The sequence below is a fragment of the Varanus komodoensis genome, unplaced genomic scaffold (genome assembly GCF_004798865.1).
Source record: "Varanus komodoensis strain SLA01 unplaced genomic scaffold, ASM479886v1 scaffold1, whole genome shotgun sequence".
NCBI lineage: Eukaryota > Metazoa > Chordata > Lepidosauria > Squamata > Varanidae > Varanus > Varanus komodoensis.
In genome coordinates this window covers 78,105,895-78,123,552 of record NW_025335268.1, presented here as the reverse complement: position 1 = coordinate 78,123,552, position 17,658 = coordinate 78,105,895, and the positions used below count along the sequence as shown (strand labels likewise).

Sequence of the window (17,658 nt, the reverse complement as noted above, 5' to 3'; positions counted from 1 at the left end):
TTTCTACAGAGCCTATATCTACACATATAGCACCTTTACATGTAAAAGAAATGACTTTGGATTGCTTGTTATCTTGAAAAAATTACCAATTTGCCAATTAAGAGTGCTAAGACCTTTACAGTTTAAGTAAATAGGGCATATTTTGTAGTTAATTCTGGTTCTCTTCCCCTAGTTATTCCTGATAATTCTGTTAAAGGGGTACTCAGAATCTCTGGTATTGCCAAAGAGAAGCTCAAGAAACTGCTTGTGCACAAGAACAGTATGAAGAAGCATGAAGACCAAAGAAATGCAATTCCCGAACCTCCTATGACTCCCACTTCTAAGGTTTATGTAAGACCCGTAGACAATGAGGATGGTGTATATGCAGAGGATGCCCTCAGTGAACAGAGACAAAGCACTGTAGATATTAGAAGAGATGGAAATGTAAAAGAAAAAGGAGATGTGAAAGAAGAAGGGCAAAAGGAACACCCAGAAAACCAGACTGGTCATGAGAAGACGCTCCGAGGAGATGTATTTTGTAAGTTTAATCTCTATATCTCCCTCTCCAGTCCCACTGTGCATAGAATTTTGAAAATCATATATGACAAGGATTTATGTGGCTTCTCCTATGTGACTCTACTTTCAAAGGACAGTGATGAATCAAAATAATGATAAATACATACTTTTATATAGAAGTTTTTGAAGCTGTTTGCACATCATAGTGACATACTGTGGCAAGTGATGGGTAAGTTAATGCATGATTAGTGGAAGTTTCCATTTCCTTTAAGTAATTTCTAATTGGAGGATGGGTGTGTGACATGCACACATGGATTCTCTGCATTGTTAGGAGTAAAACAACCCAGCAGTTAATCTAAGAACAAATCCAGAGTTAATTGTTGGATTATTTAGCTGGGTTTGCATGTCAAACTCACAGCCTCTGATCTCTTGTTTACAGTCACTGGAACTGCCCCCTCCATGTGAAACATGAGTTAAATAACCCATAATTTGTTCGTGTTATGTGTGAACCAGTTATTCAAGCACTTTACACAGTTCACACAACCTCACACTACCTTTAAATAACTCTGTAAAGTAGGCCACTATTATTACCTTCATAGCATCAATGGGCAGTTGAAACAATGCATTATTTCTTTAGTCTTATGTGTTTATTATAAGCAAGTTTCTCTAGGCATCGCACAACTAAGAGACTGTGGTTTACCAGACAATAAGGCTCATAAAAGATAAAAAATGTAATATTCCAAAAAGCAAAAATGCCACAAAAGTATTTCAACCATACCAAACTAGAGCTCTTGCTGCTTTACTAAAACTCCTCCTTATCCAGGTCTTTCAAGGATCAGAAATATTGACACCTAATTCTAGCTATTACTAAATCCTGCCACTCAGTGCTGTATTACAGGACTGCATAAACAGCATTCCCCACTCTGATATTTTCTGGATGTTTTGAACTTCACTCCTATCAGCTTCATCAAAACATCTGGAGCAGACCAGATAGGGGAATGCGGCTAGAGCCCATCAAAGAACGGGAGGAGAAGTGCATTCAATGTGCATCTAATACCCACATGGAGACCAGTTTTCACTGCTCCCATCCCAGCAATAGATTGGGATATGTGCACTGGGGGATGAGGAGAATGGGAGATACAGATTGCATAATTGTCAGACTATGAGAACATGCAACTATCCATGGAGGAAATAGGTTTGTACCCAGGACCTTTCCTACATTTGTTGGTAAGCACTACATCTATGGCCATGAGAAACTGCCATAAAAGCACACCCTTAAATCCTTAGGGTTTCAAGTTCACATTTTATTCATGTATCTTTTATCTGAATTTTGTCTGGCTTAGAATTAGCTGCTCCGTGTTTGTGATGTTCAGACTGTTTTTCTTTATGTCTTTGTTAATTACATTTCTTTCACTTGAAAACATCCAAATGTCCACCTCACTATAACAAAGGACAATCTGGCTAAATGAGATTGTTTGAATTATGATCTTTAAAATCCTTTTTAGCATATTTAGTGCTCTGGAGCACAGCTAGCTTAAACAAATAAAGGAACAGTTTACAGTATATACCTTCATAGTTGTAAAAGATTTGTTGTTTAACTTTGTGTGTTGATTGGACATGGATAAACTCAAAGGAAGTCATTATCTTCATTTAATAATCTTTAAGGATCCCTTGGTGATTACAATATGTTTTCTTATTGACATATGCCAGACCAGGATAGGCAGAATTTGAAAACATGTACTACCGACTGAGTTCTCCAACACTATGAGTATTTCCAGGCAGATCTGAGGCATTTTGTGATGTATCTTTTTGGATGTAAACTATGTGTTTAGCTTTACATCTTTATATTTAGTTTTTTAATTATGAGCATGCACACATTTTCTGCTCACATATACACTCAGTCCATCTTCTGCTCTAGTACTATCACAAGGTAGAGATTGAAAGCTCTCTGATGCTTTTAAATTAATCACATATAAATTAAAGGAAGGGCAGGTTAATTTAGGGTTTAAACTATAGTTTGAGGAAACAAACATTTATCAAACCATATCCTGGTTTGTTCAAGTAACATTACTTAAACCATGGTTTGGCAACATGGGTCACAGGTTGCATACAGCTTCTCCTGCCACCTCTGTTGCTGCTGAAGTTGCCACCACATTGGTGGTAAGAAAAGAAAATATTTATGCTTCCTAGTAATAGTCACGCTCTCCATCCACCTTGTTTCAGAGGAAAATGACCACTTTCTTTGCTGCTGCTATTACCATGTCATTGATAACAGAATTTGGTAACCCTAATTTTGGTAAGAGAATTAGCACCACAACAGCAGTAGGAAAGGGTGCAGTCCCTAGTCGGTTCTGAGAGTTAAGGAAATTGGCTCTCAGCCCATGGAAGTTGCCTGTCCTTCATTTAAACTTATTTAAATTCCCTGTGTTTGGAACATAATGGGGAAATCTGGTTAGTTTACAAGCTTAAGTATATGTTTCCGATCTCCTTGTAACTTCACCAAAGGAGGAGAAAGGACACGCACGAAGCCAAAGCTTGCACACCTGGTGCTAAACAATAACTTAGAGTTATATTTCAACCAGACCACTGGCCTTATTTGAATAGAATGCTGAATCATCATTTTAAACAAGCATCATGAAAATGAATTGCAGTGAATCTTCAGCTCATGCACTTGTTCCTCCCTCTTCTTTTCACATGAACACAAAGAGAAATTCAGAAGTTTTTGTTTCATATTAGCTTGTCAAGTCACCTGAACTTAGATTAACTGTGGTTAATCTTAGCTATATGATTTCTTGAAACAAGCAGGTTTTAAACTGTAGTTTAAGAAGCTGCTTTTTTTAACAGTTCATAGCTTAGAATAATCACAGTTTATAGATCAGACAACACACTAAACTGTGGAAAAACAAACGTAGAAGATCTGAGTCTCTTTGTGGCCGTGCAAGAGGAGGTGGAATGTAGAACCCCGTATCTCATCCCCACAAATCAAACCAGCTGCCAGAAATATGTGGCAGGAACATGAGGGATCTTATCACTCAAAGCAAAAAAACTGAACTACGTGTGAGAGTTTCCACAAGCCTTGCTGCGCAAGCAGTCGCACAGAAGCAGAAGGGTTTGGCTTGACCCATATTCTACATTTGCTTAAGATAAGTGTAAGCTGTTAATTGCTTTCTTTTCTTGTGGTATAGCTGTAATGCATTAATTTGCCTCTGTGCTGACACATTGACCTGGTTCACGTACAACAGCAAGCGAGAGAACAGGCAGAATATGTACTATGACAGCCCTGCAACAAACTATGGGTTGTGTTCCAGGCTGCTAATATTTAATAACCATAGTTAAACCATAATTCAGGGTTCACACCATATTAGAACTCATGACTCAATGACAAGCCATCCTCAACTCAGACATGTAAACGAGGCTGGGTTGTCACTATTTGTATGTCATGGTTTCCTCCATACATGACTCAAATTATCTCTTTGAAGCAGGAAATATTCTTCACATAATTCATTAAAGCACAGAGCCCTTAGGACTGTCCATAGGAACAATGCCATTGTTCTAATCAGATAAGGACTAGGTTTGCATGACACAACAACTTAAAATGCAACCCCACCAGTGCTGGGCCCTATCCCCCATAGAATTTATAACATGGGATATTACAGATTATATTTCATCACTAGGCTGAAGTATATCCATAAATATGGCTTGTACCAAAAACAGTCTTTGTGCAATAGTAGTTGATAAAAGAGGTTTAAAATGAATGCATTTTAATTATTTGGATGAAGTATTCCCTCCACCCCCATCATGGCTCACTTTCAGGATATTGTGTACTGAAACACTGCTTTATTGTTCCTATATCATATTCTGTTTAAGCATCTAATTTATATTTATTTACCTGCTTACATGCCAGAGTGTTGCAGAGTAATTTGACCAAAACTCTTCCAGATGCTGCCTTAAAGTTTTATTCTGTGCTGTGTTTGTCATCCCAATCTTGTGGTCTCTCAGATGTCTCGCCAAAATGGCCTCCTTTTGGGCTGATGCAAAAATCTACTGAAATGAGGCAGTACTCAAATTGGGGGTGGAAAAATCAGCACCAATGGTGATTCACAATAACCATGAAGGGCATGGAACTTTACTGTTTCAAGAGTCGTTTGTGATATGATATTGTGATATTCTTAGCTATGCCACGAGTGCAAATGCTGTTAGTAATGCTGCTGCAAGGTGCTGAAACTTAAGAGATTCTAATCAAGAGAGAGACTTCAGGGAGAAACAAAACATGCAGATTGATGTTATTTATTATGTTTTATTTCTTTTGAACAGTGGCCCCAACCATGTTGCAAATTGCTTTGGGAGTTCTGTTTTGAAGGGGAAAAAATATGTGTTTTTTAAAACAGTAATTTAAAAGCAGTTCGCCATGAGGGGCACACTGCAGGGACACAAGTGCAGGACTCCTACTTGAGAAGAGTAAGTCCAACATACGATTGGAGAATGGCTAGCCATGTTGTTCTCGCAATATCAAATCCATAGTTTCTTGAAAATTGCCTGTTTCTACATTCGACTGTTTGCATTTTATATGAACCCAACAAACTATGATTTGTTCAAAGCGTTGCTTGCCTACATGCTTATAAACCAGAGTGTGATTGTGGTTGATGATCTTGGCTAAATGGAAATCTTAATCTTTGAACAAACTATTTTTTCATGATTCCGATGAAACGGCAAACTATGGTTATGTGAGAATTGAAAAATAAGAAATTGTTGTGCATAAGGTCAAGAAGTAGTACACAAGCTCCAAGCTCAAACCTGTTCATGAGTATGATGGCAAACCAGATCTTGGCATTTGGTCTGAAACACATGTATGTGTGGGATGCAACCTTTATAGCCACAATCAAGATGTGTCTACAGGCATTCATAAATCATTGAACAAGACAGTTTGACGATAAAGGCAAAACCACATCTGGACATGAAATGCTGACTGTAGACAACTTTGCTCCATGAAAAAGCTTATGTGGTTCTGAGTTCACTCTCACCTAAACAGAGTCAATACAAAGCAGAGGCCATTCCAATACAGTAACACAGAACCGAAAAGGGAGTAGATGGTGTGGATGGAAAAGACCAGTGAGATCTGTGATTTCCCCTGGCCCCCCACCAAGATCTACATTAGTAGTAGTAAAAACATTTATTGGCACAATTATAAAAATTGTGTGTGACATAAAACCTTAATCTAAAACATAGACACTTGAACCAATTAGCTTCCCTGAAGAACAGAGACAGTGGAGCTCCCTTCTTGAGACTTTCCAATCCAATCAACATAGTCTACCCAAGTGCAAGCTTGTTGCCTTGCTGGAAGAAGAAGTGAGAGTGGCAAGTGTCTACCCTCAAGGGAGTAAGAGAAAATAAAGAGTTCTTAGATGGTGGGAAAGTAGCAGCAAAGACACTATAAAAGCTGAAATGAAGATCTAGAACAACAAGGGAAGAGTGGTAATTGCAGGGGACTCCCTGCTGACTGGAATGGAAACCTATGTATGTTGTGAAGACCCACCAAGTGTGCTGTGTCCCTGGAGGATGTATTGTGGCTGAGGGATTGCCGTTGCTTATAGAGCCCATTGACAAAAATCCTTGCTCCTTCACATGGGAACAGATGATACTGCCAAGCAGAACTTGAAAGAAACCATGTCAGACATGGAAGCTTTGGGAAGGGAACTCAAGAACTTGGGGGCCCTAACAGTTTTCTTATCCAACCATCAAGGTTAAACAGAAAGATTAAGAAAAATACTACATGTGAATGCCTGAGTATGAAGTTCATGCTGATGTGAGAGATTTGGATTCTGGGACCGGAGGATATATTTCCTGGAAGATGGACCACTGGCAAGGGATTGGTTGCACTCACAAGGACCAGGAAGGATGTGTTTGGCCACAGCATGAATAAATTCAGCAGCAGGGCTTTTAACTGAATTCTGTAGGGGAGAGAGAAATAAATTTGGGGATTGACAATGTACTAAGGCTTATAAGCAACAATGGACAGAGCAGCTGTAATAGCATCCAATAGCAGTCTTTCAAAAATGTCGGAAGAAAGCTTGACTATAAAGCACATTGCCATTGATGTCTATATAATAACACCCAGAGTATTGCATAAACTTGAACTCTTAATACAGGACAGTGAAAATAACTGACTAGGTGTCAGTGAAACTTGGTAGGATGCCTCTCATGACTGGAAGTTAGCAACTGAAGGATATTGTTCAAGAAAAAGAGAAGGAACAGAAGGGAAGGTGAAACTGAGGTTAGTGAGGAATGCTAAAAGCAACAAAAAAGCTTTCTTCAAATACATATATAGTAAAAGACAAAAAAGAAATGATGCTTCATCTATTCAATGAGGATTGCAAAATGGTAACAGATGACAAAAGGTTGAAATGTTCGATTCCTACTTTGGCTCAGTCTTCTCTCCGAAGAGAGTCTATGGCCTCTTTAGCAAAGGTGAAATACAAGCTGAAGGGCTAGGTTTGCAGTTTGAGATTGATAGACAAATGGTCAAGGAACAGAAGGAACAGGGGGTGAGATCTCCAAAAAATGATGAACTTCATTCCAGAGAAACTGGTAAAAGAAACCTCAGAACACATGTCTGTTCTCTTTGACAAACCATGGAGGTTGGATAGATGACTGGAGGATGGCTAAAAAGGGTGGCAGGAGGAATCTGGAAACTACAGAGCAGTCAATCTGCCATCAGTCCCTGGGAAATTCTGGAACAGATTATGAAGTAATTAATCTACAAACTCCTTGAAAACAGGATGTCAATGGTAATGATGATTCATTACATTTATATACCTCCCATAGCTGAAGCTCTCTGGGCGGTTCACAACATTAGGGCACCCATCCCAATTTCAACCAGGCCCAATCCTGCTTAGCTTCCGAAAGTAGGCAGGATCAGGCACTTCAGACTATCCTATATATCAATTTTTACTAATCTAGTATACTAGAAGCCAACATGGATCTGGCAAGAATAAATCCTGCCAGGCTATTCTGATGTCATTTTTGATTGGGTAGCCTCTCTGCTGTCCTGGAGGAATGCTTTGCACATAAACTATATTGATGTCAGCAAAGCTTTGACAAAGTGCCCCATTATATCCTGATTAGCTAGATGGAACAGCTATTAGGTGGACCCACATTTGGCTGCAGAATTGAACTCAGATTGTCCCCAGAATCACCAATCACATCAATTCTGCAAGAGAGAGATGCAATAAGTAGGGTACTACAGGGTTTAATACTGAGCTCAGTGTTGTGAATGATTTTGATGAGGAAGTACAGAGAATGCTCATCAGATCTGAAGATGACATGAAATTGGATGGGACAGCTAATGAACAGTTTCATGACAGAGGATACTTGGCTTAACAGTACTACAAGCAAGGAGTTTGGAATGTTGTAGATTACAAGCTGAATCTGAGTCAACAGTGTGATGTAGCTGCAAACAAGGCAAGTGCTATTATAGGCTCCACTAACAGAAGTATCTCATCTAAGACACATGAAGTATAAGTTCTCCTCTACCCAGCACCTAGGCCTCATATCGAATACTGCATCCAGTTCTGGGCCACACACACCTTGAGAAAGATGCAGGAAAAGGCTCTGAGGAGGGTAACAAAGATGTTCATGGAAATGAAAACAAAGCCCTGTGAGGGCAGAATGAAATAATCAGGCATGTTTCACCTTAAGACCAGTTCTCAGACAAAGGAAAGCCAAGGCATGGAATACTGGCCTCATGTTACAGGAAGCCAGATTCTGGCTGAGCACCAGGAACAACTTCCTGACAGTTAAAGCAATACAACAATGGAACCAACTGCTTAGGGGGTCATGGGCTCAGCCACACTGGATTCATTCAAGATGCAGCAGGACAGCCATCTGCCTGGGATGCTTAACTTGGAGCCCTGCAGTGAGCAGGGGGTTGGACCCAATAGCCTTACTGGCTACTTCCAACACTACTATTCTATGACCATATGATGTTTAGAAGGATATTGCTACATTAGTTTCCTGGCTGTGGTACAAGCAACCCTCAGTTTTACTGGAAGTGGGACAGGTTGATTCAAAACATCTGGTCTCAGCTCATCTGACTGCTCTGCTTCTTATATAAAACTGACTAAACGACAGATAGGCTCATTCTCTCCTACATCTATCTAGGCTGCCACCTGTGCTTCTTTTCCCTTGGTTGAGAGAACAGATCCTGTGACACAATAAGGGCAGGAGGGAGAACTGAATTATAGCACCCAGTCGCCCTCACCAGTTCTATCCATCCCTCTGGGACAGATCAGGACCAGGTTTTCTTGGCTGTATGTCCTACACTGGCTGTGCCTACAAAATGTTTTGAAAATAATCCCTTGTTTCAGAGGAGCAAGTCCTCTGGGGAGGAAGTCTTTATTTTTCTTCTGTTGGTGGGGTGTGTGTACTCTCACAGTGAGCAGAATGATGGGATGCTGCCAGACCAGGTGTTCCTCCTTGGCCTACGCAGCAGCCAGTGTGATGAAAGAACCAGAACATCATGGATTTACAAAAGCTGAATGTAAGAAAAAAGTGGGGAGGTGGGAGGGTTGGTAGATCTTGCTATTCTACCTATCAGCCTAGGAATCATATGTTCCCTTTCCCTCTTGCACCCCACTTTCTTAAATACTATAATTCCTTAATTGAGCAAGTAGCAAACCATCATTTGCAAGCAGGGTTCCATTTGAGAGTCGTCATTCATTTGCCAACACTGGACACAGATGCATTCACTGAATATGTTTTTGAGAGCTCTTTCCTTGCTTCTAATGCAAGAAACAGCAGAGTTGGTAGCTGCAGGTCTTTTATCTCCCCATACATGCATAGGATTGTGCCCAAAGTGATTTAAAATATGATCTTAGTGACTTAAATCTTGCAATAATATGCCTTTTCAGGAGAGTAAGAGGAGGATTTTAAAAAAATGTTATGTCATTCAAAGATATCACATATGGTCTTCAAAAAGACCTATCTCTTTTCAGTTTGAAAAGTGCTAAAGAACATCCTTATGCACTAAATTATCTCTGCAAAGTTTAATGCATGTTTATATGGGTATAACATATTGCTAAACCAGACCCTAGAATAGCTTCCACATCATCTGAACCAAATTTCCATCTGTCTGTCATGCATTTACGTAAAGATAATGAACTAAGAGTTGTCCACATGATGCCATCATATTGCTAAAGTCAACCGGGATGTGAGGCCATCTGGGTTTCATATGTAAGCTACTCTGAGCCATTTGGAGCACAAGCAGAGTACAAATGTAATAAATAGTTAAATAATGAGAAATAAAACACACTCTGGGCTCCAAGAATGTCTGCATACTCCATTTCCATTTCTGTGTAATGAGATCTTGGATGCTGGATGCCTGCCCTTTGATATTGGATGTACTCACATCTAGGATCATTTGAAGGGTATTCTGTGAACTAGAATACATGTGTACACAAGCATGTATGAGTGCAATGACTGAGGCTGGTTATGCCTCATAAGTGTGGCTGTTAAGTCTAAATTAAGATTCAAAAACTTTCCAGTTATGAAATGAGAAGAGAATCTGTCTCCTTAACCTCTGCAACCATAATAACAGTGTCACATTTAGTTTGTTTTTCTATGTTTCCTGAATATTTTGTTTGAAACAATATCAAATGACATGCATTGCAAATGATTGTATTTCCTACAACATTTGAAAGCAATTATAAACACATAAGAGAGACAGTGTAAAAATAGGTTGAAATGGAATAGCAGTGCAAGACATTTATGAAATACTTAATACATTTGTAGCTGGTACTTGAATTCAGATTATCCTTAGTTTAGTCAGGATGATAGAATGTAAGATTGTTCTGAGATCCATTTTGAAAATACCTTAATATACCTTTCCAAAAATATTTTTCTAGCTCACAAAATACAACATTAATCATTAGCTGAAACATTTACTGCACACAAATCTGATCATTTCCCTAAAATGCAACATGTTTGACTGATGTATTTGAAAACAGAACCTCAGGCTTGCTACATTTCAGTTAACAATGTTGTTTGGAGATAACTTAGCCATGTGTTACTTTGGGACATTTTTTTTACAAAGTATTATATTATGAAATGTTGTTGTTGTTGTTGTTGGTAAGGGTGAGGGTGTTCAAAGATAGGCTAGACATGCACATGATGGTCATGTCATGAGCGGAGCCGGCTGGAGCCGAGAGTCAGACTAGATGGCCTAACCTTTCTGACTCGCTCTGTTTTTATGTTTCTATGAAATGTAAACAATAATGTGTGGCATGCCAATTAATTCAATGTTGTATGTATTATTTTAAAGTATTTTAACAATGTGTCTTATGCCATTAGCTAAAGAAGCTGCTGCCTTTGATCCAATTCCAGGAGAAAGAAAAATTCCAGTCCAGAAAGCAGATATGGAAGGTCAGCAGATTTTTAAATTGTGATAGTAATTTTCATCTAGTGGTTGCATCTTTCCACTGCATTTGACAGGCAGTATTCAATGAAGCTAGTAAAGTTCTAATAAAGTTTTGTTAAGTCTGTTGATAAAATCTCTTTAAAAAAAAACAACAACAGGTCTATAGTCAAGTTTCTCGCTGCTTCAGCTTTATCATCATCAGTCACACTCAAAATGCCCATTACTCCCCTAAAAGTTAGGGCCTAAGCAGCTCTTCTGTCTAGTAATTCTTCCTCTTGTGTTCTAATTTATCACGTGCACCATTTCACCTTTGACAGTTGAATTTCAATGAGTTGTTTTTACCCAGACTCCACCGTTTATCAAGATATATTGCTGAAATTACAAGTCAGGTACATTGGCACATCAAAATTCTTAAATGCTTTGCAAACCCTCCTTTCGAAGACTTTGTCCAGGCAGTGTCTCCTCTTCCTGAATATGTCCTGTTCCAGCTAAGCTCAGAATAGGACAAAAATATATCTCAAGAAAGCAGTGATGTCTTCAGAGCAGAACTCTGGGGAAGGAATTGAGGACCCCTTGCCACAGAATGGGCAGGAGGGTCCCCAAAAGCAGCCAGTCTGATTTACACCATTTAGAAGTATGTGAAGCAACCACATTGTCATCAAAGGAAAGAGCCTTCATAAGACAATTAAGTCCAGAATCGAAGAATACGCAACTGCATCATTACAATAAAGTGGAGACAACTAGCATTTTGGACTGTGCTACTCTGTGCTGATCCTGCTTCTTCTCATTTTGCCATTGCAACTCATAAGAAGGAGAATGGAAATCTGCACTGTGATTGCCTGGATTGCAGAAATCTTACACGCTGGCAACGTGCCTCAAGCACGGGCCATTTCTGTCTGGCAATATTTCTCTTGCCTGGTGCAATTCAGTTAGTCCAATGTCTGAAAGCAGCTCGGAGAAAGAACAAAGAACCTCGTGGTACCTTAAAAAGTTACAGATTTAGTCTGGCATAAGGTTTCATGAGCTAGAGCCCATCAGGTGCATGAAGAAGCATGGCGTTCACAAATGCAGTTTGAAGATTTATCCTGACATCTTTTCAGAAGGGGAGCTCATGCACAGGCACTTTCACTTACTCACACTGGCGGTAGATTAGCTTTGAAAACTTCTTGTGCCAAATCTTGAAACAGCTGGTCGATTTTGGATGAGATTAAGTACTTGAAGGCCCTTGATTCTGTGCATGAAGGCCTACAAGTACCAGCATGCCTCAGCCAATTGGGCAGCTAGGGCATGCCATATGTTGCAGACCTTTTCTCTGTCCAAATGTAGATAGGATTATATTCTTAAGGGACAGGATGGGAAGGTGGGACTTCTAAAAAAAGTAGCATGCATGCTTTTCTTGTGGTACAAGTGTGGCAGCTGTCAGGTAGGTCTACAAGGTCCCTTTCAAACTATCTGTTTTCATTAAAAAGTCTCCAGATTCTTGCCTGATACTAAGTAGACCACACTGAATCCATTTTTTTTTAAGCTATGGTAAATTAGAAGTGAAATAGCCCCACATCCAAGATGACTTGACCTCTTAAGTATAAGAAATCTGAACACCCTTGAACATCATATGTTTAATATCATTACTGCCTATGATTTTCTTTCACTTTTGAAACACATTTTAGTTCAATTAAGCTGTTTAAATAAGCAAGCTGTTGTTCCCCTTCAGCGCTGGACTACAATTCCCACCAGCCCGATCTAACTTAGCTAATGCTTAGGGGTGATAGGACTTGTAGTCCTGGAATATCCAGATGAATGCATGAGCTGTTGCTTGCCCTTGCTCCTGTGTTTTGGGAGATGTTCTAATTTGGAGTTTTACAGCTATTGCTTAACTAAAAAGCAGGTTCATGATTTTTATATAACATGGCATCTTGTCTTTCCTTGTTTTGAACCTTCAATTCCTGTTTCTGGACCTCACCTTAGTGGATTGCAGCTTTGGTCTAGGGTCTTGTGCCTGGCAGCAAGATGCAAATGATGACTTTGATTGGAATCCTGCAGATCATGACAATGGTAATTTAATTAGGCCCTGATTGCAATAAGTACTGACTAGAAGAAGAAGAAAACTCTGCCAGTGGGGCTGGCCTATGGGTTGCTGACTTTTCTTTTCATATTCAGTTCTGCTCTGGATGGCTTCCTAACTTTTAGGAGCAGCTTTTCAGGGAGCACAAGGGACTGTGGTAGGAAAAGAGAAAATTGCAGTGTTGTATAAATTCCATTCCATGCATAACCCTTTGCAAATATGTCCTAAGTAAAACATACGTGTTTTCTTACCTCTACTTTATCTTGACCATAATTTTTCCTAAAATCATTAGAATTCATTTCACTAGTGTATTTGGTCTTCTGATTTATTGTTTAAAAGTTATGCATTTATCTTCTCTTAAAATTTGTTTGAATGTTATAACTTTATAAAATTTATATTCCCTAACGGATAACTTCAAATATCTCATAGAGGTGATTTTACAAGAGCTGAGCAGGGCTGTCAAGGACAGGATATTTTGGAAGGTTTTAATTCACAGGGTCACTATAAGCTGAAATAACTTGTCGACATGTAACAGCAACCACAACAACCTGATTAATTATAATTAACTGAGAACGAGCTCTGCACACATACTGTGCCTCACAGCAACCAGGAAGCAGGCCTTCTTGGTGACATCCAAGTTAAAGAATGCCTTCCACCTGATATTTGAGAGGCACCAATTAGGCGTCACCTGGAAAAGCTGCCTAGGAAGGCCTTGGCAGTTCTAGGTGGCCTATAAATATGTGTATGTATGTATAAATAAATAAATAAAAATCAATGTCATTGTTCAGGTTTTCCCTGAATGTGTGCAGTGCCCAGCTGATTTGGTTTTAAAGTTTCATAATTTCATAGAACTATTTTGACATCATATAACAATTATGATGTATTTTAATTTCATTTCATTGTATATCATATTTTAATGTGTTTTTCATTTTCTTGTAAACCACATTTTGAAAATATGGCCCATTGTAGGTAGCAAGAACAACAACAGCTTTAGTAGTAGCTCTGTGGTGTGGAGGGTAGAGTGTTGAACTGGGAACCTGGGAGATCTGGGTTCTAGTTCACACTTGGCTATTAATCCATTGGGTGACTTCCAGCCACTCACAGACTCTCAGCATAACCAACCTCACAAGGTTGCTGTTGTGAGGATAAAAATGGAATGGAGGAGTACTATGTAAACCACCTTGGGTTCCTCACAAGAGGGGAAAATGAGAGCCATAAATGCAATGCAATTATAATTAATTATAAGAGAGAGAGAGAAAGAATGCCTGTTCCATTCATGAGGAGGGATCAATGGATAGAAACTGGAGGTGGTTTAAATGTAAGATAGTTGCAGAAAGAGGAGGAAGACTGAAGCAGAATTCTAGACTGCACCTCTTGGATGGAAGGTGTTTTTTAAAATGTTCTTCCACATGAAAAGCTTCTTGACACTTCAGAAGAAGACTGTCTTACTCACTGGATATCATATTCTTATGGGACTGAATAAATGTTTGTAACAATAAGACATCCTTTCGAAATAGAAAACTTTCAGGTAGTAGGCCAGATTGTTCATCCTCCTAGCCCACAATTGCTTGTTCTCACTAGCGGCAATTATCCGGGGTCTTAGGCAGTGGTCTTTTCCATCACCTACTGATCCTTTTTAACTGGAGATACCATGGATTGGACTTGGGATTTTCAGCACAGGGAGTACAAGTTCTGTCACTGAACTATGGCCCTTCCCCTATGCCTTGGGCGAACAATTTTTGGCCCTCCATATACCTCCATTGGCAATGCTGGCTAGAATTGATGGGAGTTGTAGGCCAAAACATCTGGGGCTGGAACCACATTGCTCACCCCTGTCCTGTTGCAGGTTATCGTTATTCAGGTTGAATCAAAAATAACATTCTGCTGCTCTCTTCCTAAATCCCCATATATGTCTCTAGGTGATGGATATTATATGACAGTACCCGCCTTCATGGGACACAAGAAAGATGTTGGTCGTTTGAAGCTTCTTCTCACAGACCTCAAGCCAAGGAGCATATATTGTTTGATTTTTAGTTACCGACTTGCAGGAGAAAGGGTAGGGAAGCTACGGGTAACCCTAGGCAGCAATGGTAGTAGTCCTTCCTGGGAACAGAACATGGGAGAAGATGAATGGTGGAAAACTGGACAAATTGAAATACGCACAGCAGCTGAAACAGCAATGAATGTAAGTCTAAGGCTAAGCACTACACTGTGATTAATGACAGGGAAAACTAACTGCTTTTCATGCAGGGTACTCCTCCGTGGCTGCTAAGGACAGGAGACTGCTTTTCATGATGCCAGCATGCTCCTTAACACTAGCTGCTGAATACTGGCCTTCAAATCCTCCACGCAGAGTTCCCAATGACATTTACTTTGTCACGGTGGGAAGCACAATGCTGGACTAAATGATCTTTGGTCTGATCCAGCAGGACTGTTCTTTAACGACCTGGTTTCTGTGTAGTGGGTTCAAGACTTCAAGGATAAATAGATTACTGAAAATTGAGTAACCACTTGGAATGGAATGTATTTGGTGACTAGGCTGTATGGTCAGAGTACATGAAATGGAGCAAAGGCAAGAAGAATTTGTGGAGCCTGCCACTTTAGGAACTTGCATTTTTTAGAATCTTGCTTGGTTCTAATAAGTGATTGCCCAGCTGTGAACTTTGTTTTTCTGTGTTTTAGACTGTTTGTTTTATACAACTGAATATCTGAATATCTTGGTCTTTGGATGGGGCATCAGAAGGGTGAAAACCCACCTTAAGGTTGGGATAGGGAGCCAACCATTCCATTTGTGGAGGGAGATCTTTAAGTGTAGGGGATGCTTATGCTGTTATGAGATGTCGAGCTGGTCTTTATGTTTTTTTAATTTTAATGTCTTTTAATTTTAAATTTAAAAAAACAAAGAAGCAAACCACTGTGTTCATTAGTGGTTGATGGTGCTCTGAAAACTCCTTATAAGTGACTCTCACAAGGTTATATACTTTGTTTTTGCGGGGTAGAGAGATGGCTGACACCTTTGCTCATGCTGAGTGAATGGGGGGCAGGGGAGATCAGTGGGCCACCTTTTAAATTGGACATCCACCATCAGCTGCAAAAGTTTGCAGTCTTCATGGAAAGTCTGTAAAGATAAGAGGAATTCTCTGAAGGATAAAAGTCCTGCAAAGGTAAGGAGAAGACCTTTAGCCAGTTCTAGCTGTTATTAAGAGAGGAGTCCATTAAAACTTCTTATCTTCAAACTAGAGAGTGATTTACAATATTCTAGTGCAAGGGGACTTCAAGTGATGGCAAGGTATTTTATGGATTTAAAGTGCAATCCTATGTATATTTGGACATAAAACATCCTGCATCTCCAGCATGGCCCAGCAAGCATGAGTGACTAGAGGGATGCTGGGAGTTATAGGACTTTTAAAATGTCTTAATATGCATAGGATTACCCCCTAAATTAATCCCTCAATTAACAATTGTAATAATGTGCAGATAGCATGGCTGATGAGGCTTCAAATTTATGAGCATCCAGTACCTGTTTACTATTGGCATCTTTTTTTTTTTTTTTTTGACAGTTTTCCCTTCCATTTTATCAGGTCACCTTTGAAGCAGAACGTGGGAAAGGTAGAACTGGAGAAATTGGAGTGGGCACTGTTGTCCTGTTTTCTAGTCTTTGTCCTGAAGATCACTTGACATTGGATATCTGACTTCTTGTTTTATTTGCTATAATATTAATTGTTGTGCTAATACAGAATTTTGTGTAACCTAATATGGCCTAGGACAAATGCAGATGTATAAATAACACTATGAACTCCAGTGCAGACAGGAAAACAGACAGGTCTAAAACATGTGTAAGGTAACACACCTGTATAAAAAAGCTATACTTTTTATATGTAACTTTTCTGTATTATATCATTTGGGGTCAGGGTCTTCTATAATGTGAAAATATTTGTTTAGCCATTTGGCAATGAATGTGCTTTATTTTCCATAAAGAAAAGCAAACTCTTGTTGTTATATGTTCTCAAAGTTCTTCTTCAGGAGTATGAACCAAGGTCTTGGAAAGGAGGTATCATGTCCACTAACATTTAGGGCCATCACACTTAGCACAGAGTTATGGATATACTAGTGTATGACTGGAGAGAGTTGCAGTGAATATGTAAAATGTGGGAAGGAGACACCTGGGAACGCATGATAGAAGTGTTACACTTCAGTTCAGCAAGATATGACGCTCAACCTTTTATCTATCCAGAACCATTCCAACAGCTGCAGAGAGGTCTGGACTGGGAGAACCATTACAGATTCCCATCTCACTCACCATGGAATCTTCCTTGTTCCCAATTATCCCATAGTTCTACCTGTTCTACAGTAAACTTTGGTAAAGTTAGAGAAAAATGTAGACTGTAAACCTGGGTGGACCTTTTGTGGGGGCTGGCACCCAATTTCTACTTAACAGACCCCTCCGAGGCCATACCCTTACAGCTCTCACTGAAACTAGAGGAAAAATAGATTGGGAAGCAAACTTGAGTTGGCATTATTTAGTCTTTTTGGTGCAAGCCACTGCCACTGGGATTTTTTCCGTGGTCAGTGAATTTTGGCAGGGTGGGGTGAGCACTAATGTGCTGTAAAATAACAGAAATTTAAAGACTCAAATTATTTATCACAGAGGCATGGCAAGGATCTGCTGTCGTCACCTGATGAGTATTTT

General features: G+C 39.5%; 1 protein-coding gene across 1 annotated transcript in view; it reads left to right on the top strand.

The window, feature by feature from the left end:
- Nucleotides 1-16,701, top strand: part of EGFL6 (EGF like domain multiple 6) — a 42,405-nt gene extending 25,704 nt beyond the window's left edge. Inside the window, exons 7-12 of the mRNA XM_044449571.1 lie at nucleotides 173-517; nucleotides 6,023-6,031; nucleotides 10,840-10,911; nucleotides 12,872-12,958; nucleotides 14,888-15,153; nucleotides 16,550-16,701. Coding sequence (XP_044305506.1) covers nucleotides 173-517; nucleotides 6,023-6,031; nucleotides 10,840-10,911; nucleotides 12,872-12,958; nucleotides 14,888-15,153; nucleotides 16,550-16,660 — 890 coding nt within the window. The 3' untranslated portion in view covers nucleotides 16,661-16,701. The remainder of the gene's footprint in view (nucleotides 1-172; nucleotides 518-6,022; nucleotides 6,032-10,839; nucleotides 10,912-12,871; nucleotides 12,959-14,887; nucleotides 15,154-16,549) is intronic.
- The last annotated feature ends 957 nt before the right edge of the window (nucleotides 16,702-17,658 follow it).